The sequence below is a fragment of the Solanum lycopersicum genome, chromosome 4, assembly GCF_036512215.1.
Source record: "Solanum lycopersicum chromosome 4, SLM_r2.1".
In the NCBI taxonomy this organism is placed as follows: Eukaryota; Viridiplantae; Streptophyta; class Magnoliopsida; order Solanales; family Solanaceae; genus Solanum; species Solanum lycopersicum.
In genome coordinates this window covers 59362141-59370170 of record NC_090803.1, presented here as the reverse complement: position 1 = coordinate 59370170, position 8030 = coordinate 59362141, and the positions used below count along the sequence as shown (strand labels likewise).

At 30.0% G+C, this 8030-nt stretch overlaps 1 protein-coding gene across 1 annotated transcript; it reads left to right on the top strand.

Moving 5' to 3' along the window:
- The first annotated feature begins 1260 nt into the window (after positions 1-1260).
- Positions 1261-2064, top strand: LOC101248873 (dof zinc finger protein DOF2.5). The gene has a single exon (XM_004238432.5). It carries the CDS (start codon positions 1261-1263, stop codon positions 2062-2064), a length of 804 nt encoding a protein of 267 aa, XP_004238480.1.
- Positions 2065-8030: the final 5966 nt, after the last annotated feature.

Genomic DNA, 8030 nt, shown 5'->3' with positions numbered 1-8030 from the left:
TATATTTTTATAAACATTTTAGTGAGTTATTAGAAAATATTTTACACTTTACGTTAAAATATCTAGTTCAAATAAATTCATCAATAGCTAAGCACTTCACAAGTCTACGTACATGTAGGGGTCACCCTTCATAATCCTCGGAGCCATACCCTACTACCCTCCTTTCCCCACTTCAAGGGGCCCACCTATACCTAAATTACTAATTATTTTTTTTTGGCTCAAAAGATTCACGTAGCATTCAATTTTGTCCTAAAATTCATGTCTTATCAATTTCTAGTGGTCTTTGTTATTATGGTGGATATCTTTTTATTTTCTTTCAACTTTGTGTTAAAATAATCTTTCCCTTCCAACTTTAGGACTATAGACGTTCTTTTCTGCTATATGCAAATTTAATCAACAATCAATAGAGTTATCTAGGTGTTCTACTGTTATTGATTATTGATTAGTATAAAATTTTATGAACAAAGTTAATGTTTAAATAACTATTATAAACAAATTACTTTGACGATACAATATTATGAAACATAATTCAAATATATTACCGTGACTTTCCTTCAAAAATTTCTCTTTTATTGAAATATATTAACATGATACTAATTTTTTTCATTTTTTGATATATATTCTAGTTGAATTTCATATATGGAGGAGGTCACTAATTTTAATGTCTGCCTCTTTTATATATATATATATATATATATATATATATATATATATATATATATATATATATATATATATATTATTGACAAATGATTGATGAGGCCTCAAAAACATAAATCACATTTATACGAAAGATTCGAATGGATAGCTAAAAAATTAGTCAATTATAAAATTTCAATTTTTATGATTATGATTCTAATATAATTTTATTTTCACTCTTTTTTAACGAAGTTGTGTCTCGTAACAACAACTTCACCTAAGGTGGCTCTACCCTTTCTTGCTTTTTTTTCCGTTTCTTTCAGTCACCCTAAAAAATTTGTATGCAACTAGCATTATATTTGCACCCATGATAATCTAAAAAGATATAATCAAAGACAAATTGAAAAGTGTGCAAGTTGGATACAAACTCAAACATGATGGACTAAATGTATCTTAAGCCAAACTTCAAGGACCAAGTAGTGCAATTTACTCTATACTAAATCTATATATAATCCCACCATGCACCCCATATAGTCAATCCCACATACTCTCCCTCTCTCCAAATCTAACTTCTTTCTAGTCTTCAAAGTGTAATATACATATTTATTTATTCACAAAAACATGTTACCATACCATCCAAGGCCAATGATCATGATGGAAAGGACAAGAAAGTCCAATATTGAACAAGCACCAAATTGTCCTAGGTGTGCCTCTACCAACACAAAATTTTGTTACTACAACAACTATAGCTTGTCACAACCTAGGTATTTTTGCAAAGCTTGTCGTAGATATTGGACTAAAGGTGGTTCTCTTCGAAATGTCCCCGTTGGTGGCGGTTGCCGGAAAAGTCGACGTTCAAGATCTACACGAAAAGACGATAATACCCTTCAAACATCGAGCCCCGCCCTCGAAGGCGCTCCCGGAGCTCATGACATTGATCTAGCGGATGTTTTCGCTAAGTATTTGAACCAAGGTACAAATAATGATCATGATGATAATATTATCATTCAAGAATCTCAAGATTATTCTTCTATTGGAGCAAGCTTATCTAATTCTCCTTCATCAGATAGCTTAGTTAATAATCCAACTTCTTTTGAAAATGAAAGTTTGTTGGATAATTTCCAAGATTACCCTTGTGGTAATTTTCTACAAGAGGAGCAAGGGGCTCAAATTAATCAAGATTTTCTTGATTTTAACGCTAGCTTTCTTGAAATGCAAGCTATACTTGGACAAGAGGAGGATCAATTTGATCATTATAACACAAGTAATTTTGAGTGGCAACCAATGATGCAATTTCAAGATTTTGGATCAATTTTAGAATTAGATGATCATCAACTCACGAAGAATTCGACAACAAACTTAGCAAGTCATGACAATAACAACAACAACAACTATAGTTCATTTGATCTATCCAACTATATATGAAATTTACTTAAGGTGCAAAGGGTCATCTTCTTTATTTTATTTTATATTTTTGGTTTGGTGGGGGTGGGGGATAGGAGGGGTGGGGGTCTAAATTTATTCTTACTTGGAAAATGACAGTTAACTGTCATATTGTTATTTGAAAGAGACTTATGAGAAATACAGGATGAATATAATAAAAGAAAAATACACACACAAAAAAGAAAAGAAAAGAAAAGTATTGTACACTTATTTTTCTTCCTTATTTTGTTGTAACCTGCATTAAATATTTAGGCTGGAGTAGTATGTTGTAACTTCTTAAAGTCAACAATGGTTCACAATCAAGCAATTATGGCACATGGACTACTTTGGCATAAATACATACAGTAATTAAAGAGGTGGGGTCAGGGATAGATGTATAAGTATATATAACCTATAACAAAACAATATAATGCATATGAAATGTGTGTTATTTATGCCTAAGTTTTTCATACAAAACTGTTTGTCCACATTAGTAATTAAATTTCAACATGAAATATATCAGCATAATAAGTAATGTAATATAAATGTTTTTCATAGCTGGCCACATAATTTGGTAGTGTTTGGTATAGGTTTTGGATAATAAGCTAACAAATGTAAAACATGTGTATGCTTTTACTAAGCTAGAGTTGAATAATAGATTCTCAAATATTTTTCCCAAAGTTATTTTTGTGTGAAGTTTCACTACATGTTTGTCATAATATTTGAAAAAAATATTTAATTTTTAGAGAAATATATGATTTATACTTGTAAGTTTTAAAACCAAGAAAACTTGAGCTGATACACACGAAAAATCAAGAAAGTTTCTTAATTTTCTAAAAGTTGGCTTGTAAATGCGAACATATGCCTTAAAAATGCTGGGATTATACGTAATGCTTTCCCAACTCTTTACGGAGGTCCTCTTAAAGTTTTTTAAATTTTTTTTCGGTGTTCCAAGGCGTCATATCAATAAGCTAATACATACGAAAAATTAGGAAAGTCACATTTTTCCTAAAAATTGGTTCATAAATGTGAAAATATGTCTTAAAAAATAGTGTGATTATATGTAATGTTTTCACAACTCATTAAGGAGTTCTCATAAAGTTTTTAGAGAAATTCATTTTGGAGTCTCCAAGATGCCAGATTCATATATGAAAAATAAAAAAGTAACGTTATTTCTAAATGTTGACTCGTAAATGCCAAAATATGCCTTAAATAATGGTTATACTATGCATAATGCTTCCACAACTCATTAAGGAGGTCCTAATAAAGTTTTTAAAGAAAATTTTAAGTACTCCAAATTGCTAGATGCATGGGCTAATAAACACAAAAAACTAAGAAAGTCGCATAATTCCTAAAATTTGACTTGTAACTGCAAAAATATTCCTTGAAAAATGGCGAGACTATACTTAATGTTTCTCCAACTAATTAAGGAGGTCTCATAATTTTGGTAGGTGCTCTAAGGTGCTAGAACTATGGGCTAATATACACGAAAAATCAAGAAAATCACATAATTCCTTAAACACTACAAGAAAACTGTGAATTAAATGTGAATTTTCTTGGAATTAGTATGAAAATTTCCAAAATAATATGCCTTAAAAATGGTGGACTATATGTAATGTTTCCCCGTCAATGACTTGTATTAACCATGAATCTAGCGCCTTGGAGTATCAAAAATATTTTTCTAATTTTTTTATGAGAACCTCCACAATATGTTGTGGAAGCATTACCTATAGTCCCGTCAATGTTTAATGCATATTTTCGCATTTACGAGCCAACTTTAGAAATTATGTGGTTATCATGTTTTTTTGTGTGAATTAACCAATGCATATGGTGCCTTGAGCACTTAAAAAAGTTTTCTAAAAATATTTTTGAGAACCTCCATAATTAGTTGGGTTAGCATCATCTGTAGTCCACCATTTTAAGACATACTTTCATATTTACAAGCCAATTTTTGAATTACTTAATTTTTTATTTGTGTGTGTATTAGCCCCTGGATCTGGGCCCTTCGAGCACCCTAAAATTTTTTCTAGAAAAAATTTAGGTGGACCTCCGTAATTAGTTGTGGAAACATTACCTATAGTCCCACCAGTTTAATGCATACTTTTGCATTTATGAGTCAACTTTTAAGAGTTACGTGACTTTATTAGTTTTTTCTGTGTCTTATCCCATGGATCTAGCGCTATGGAGACCCCAATTTTTTTCTGAAAAACTTTATGAGGACCTCTGTAATGAGTTATAGAAGAATTGCCTATAGTCGCACCATTTAAGGCATATTTTTGCGTTTATGAGCGAACTTTAAGAATTATGCGACTTTTTTGTTTTTTTCGTGTGTATTAGAACAATGTGGTGCCTTGGAGCACCCATTTTTTTTCCTGAAAAAAACTTTATGGGGGAATTCGACGAATTTATAAGTTTTTCATGTGTAAAGCTCATGTCTCTGGCAATTTAGAGCACCCGAAAATTCTTTCTGAATAAACTTCATGAGAACCTCCGTAATGAGTGAGAAGCATTATCTATAGTTTCACTATTTTTAGACATATTTTTATATTTACGAGTCAACTTTTAAAAATTTTTGTTGCTTTCTTATTTTTCGGTGTGTATTATCTTATGATCTAGTGTTTTGAAGCATCCACAAACATTTTCAGAAAAAACATTATGAGGACCTACGTAATGAGTTGGGGATTACCTATAACCCCACCATTATAAGGCATACTATAACATTTATGAGCCAACGTTTAGGAATTACGTGACTTTCTTTATTTTTCGTCGGTCCCAATTTTTTTTTAAATTTTTGTATGAGTATCCCCGTAATGAGTTGCGGAAGCATTAACCTATAGTTTCACCATTTTAAGACATATTTTCGAATTTACGACCCAACTTTTAGAAATTATGCGACTTTCTTTATTTTTTGTGTGTATTATCCCATAGATCTAACGCCTTGGAGCACCTAAAAAGTTTAACTAAAAAACGTCTGCGTACATTGATACAGAGGGGAAAACATCCGCATTTTAAATATTAAATGAGGTCAGGAACGAGAAATACCAAATTTTCTGTTTTACGTGTGCTATAGTCCATAAATTTTAGGTGGTATGTTATCCCAATGAATTTTTGGCTGAAATATTTTGTGGGGGCATGTGACAACCTTATTAATGACGTGTGTTGGTTCGGAGGGACAAACTTCCTCTTTGTGAAGTTCAAAAAACTTGAAAGGGGAAATACAAAATTTCTCATTTTACGTGTGCTTTACTCCATGAATTTTGAAGAATATGTGATTTCAACAGGTTTTTGGCCAAAATATTTTATTAGAGTCCGTGACGACCTTATGTATGATGTATATTTTTTTGGAGTGGCAAATGTCTGCATTTTCAAGTTTAAACGAGACGCAAAATGGGAAATAAGAAATTTCTTGTTTTAGGTGTGCTATAGTCAATAAATTTGGGTGATTTGTGATCGCAATGGATTTTTGGCTGAAAATTTTTGTGGGCATTCGTGACGACCTTATTAATGGTGTACGTTTGTCCAATGGGGCAAATGTTTGTTTCAAATTCAAACGAGGTTTTCTACAAATGGGTAATACACATATTTTCGCATTTACATGTCATTTTTTGAAATATATAAATTTCTCATTTTTCGTGTCTAATTAGCTCATTGACCAATCACCTTACAACACTAAAACATTTTGTAATGATTTGGGGAACCATCATGTATACCCACAACATTTTTAATTCATATTTTGGTATATACAGACCCTTTTTACAAATTACTAAAATCCTTAATTTTTCGTGTATTAGCTCATTAATCTACTTTGGAGCATCCAATTTTTTTTCTATTTTTTTGACCTCCATAATGAGTAGGAAAACCATCATGTATATTCACCATTTTAACACATATCTTTTTGCATTCACATGCTATTTTACGACCTACATAAATTCTTTATTTTTCACACGTGTTAGTTCATGGATTTGGCGCCTCAGAGCATTCAATTTTTTTTTTAAAAAAACATTATGAGGACCTCCGTAATAAGTTGAGGAACCATCACGAATACTCACACCATTTTTTACTACATATTTTCACGTTTATAGACCATTCTTTAGAAATTACACAAATTTCTTGATTTTTTTTGTGTATTATCTCCTGGGTTCTGGCGCCTTAAAGCATCAAATTTCGTGATAAAATTTTGAGGACCTCCGTAATGAGTTGGGAAGTATTATGTATACTCACACTATTTTTAAGACATATTTATGCATTTTTACATACCATTGTTTAATAATTACGTAAATTTCTTAATTTTTCATGTGTATTAGCCATGGATCTAGCGCCTAGAAGCACCCAATTTTTTTCTTGATAAATTTTCTGAAAATCTCCGTAATGAATTAGGAAACCATAGAGTATACTCACAACATTTTGTAATGCATATTTTCACGTTTACATGCTATTTGTATTTAGGATTTACGCTAATTTCTCAGTTTTTGATCTGTATGAGCCAATAAATATGACGCCTTAGAGCATCCAAATTTTTTTCTGAAAAAATATTATGAGAAGCTCAATAATGAGTTGGGAAACATCATGTATACTCAGATCATTTTGTTAACGTATATTTTAGCATTTACAGACTTTTTTTTAGGAATTACACAAATTTATTGATTTTCTGTGTGTATTAATCTATAGATCTTTCTTCTTTGAGCACCCTAAGTTTTTTTCTGAAAGTTTATTAGGACCTCCATAATGATTTGGGGAACCATCATGGATACTCACACAATTTTTTAATGCATATTGTTGTATTTACATGTCATTTTTTTAGAAATTACGCAAATTTCTTTGTTTTTAATGCGTATTAGTCTATGGATTTGGCCACTTGGAGTCTCAATTTTTTTCTAAAAAAATTTACGAGGACCTCTGTAATTAGTTGGGAACTATCTCGTATATCCACATAATTTTTTAACGCATGTTTTTGCTTTTACATGAAAATTTTTTATGAAGACTTCTGTAATGAATTGGAAAACTATCACGTATACTCACATAATATTTTAAACACATATTTTCGCATTTACATATCTTTTCAGAGATTGCGCATATTTCTCAATATGACCTGGGAGCACCCAAATTTGAAAAATACTTGATTTCAAAATGCAAATCAAATATTGAAAAATTTAGGATTTTGATTTTATCTACACTAAATCAACTCCTAATTTAAATGTCTATTTTAAATCTATCTTAAAAATAAGAGATTATCTGTCATTTTTTCGTCTATGCAACAAGTATCTCTAATTTCACATATACATTTCTTTCACAGTTTTAAATGTTATTGACTTTAACTTGACACGAAGTTTACAAAAATTTAAAAATATTTGTTAATCTTAAATTAAAAATACGTAAAATATGTCAAAATATTCTTTAATTTTGTGGTCTCAAAATATGTCACGCAAAAAAGTAGAATTAACAAACCGTAAAAGATACCATATTAAAATAAACTGAAAAAAAATAAGACAAATGAGTTGAAACATGTCTACTACTTAACAAATTCATGTGGTTTTTTAGCACATGTCATATAGCCTAATGAGTATATTGATTAATTGGTAGAGTATCGCAATTAGTATTATGATAAGATATAAAACTTTAAAATTTTGAATAAAATTAGAAAATACTTGATTCGAAATGCAAATCAAATATTCAGAAAATTAGGATTTTGATTTTGTCTAAACTATATCAACTCTTAATTTAAATGTCTATTTTAAACCTATCTTAAAAATAAGAGATTATCTGTCATTTTTTTTTCGTCTACAACAAGTATCCCTTATTTGACACATCAATGTTATTGATTTTAATGTGACACAAAATTTAAGTAAATTTAAAAGTTTTTTAATCTTATGATATTTTAAATTAAAAATATATAGAATATATCAAAATGTCCTTTAATTTGGTGATCTCAAAATATATCACGTAAAAAATTAAAATTAAATTGTAAAAAA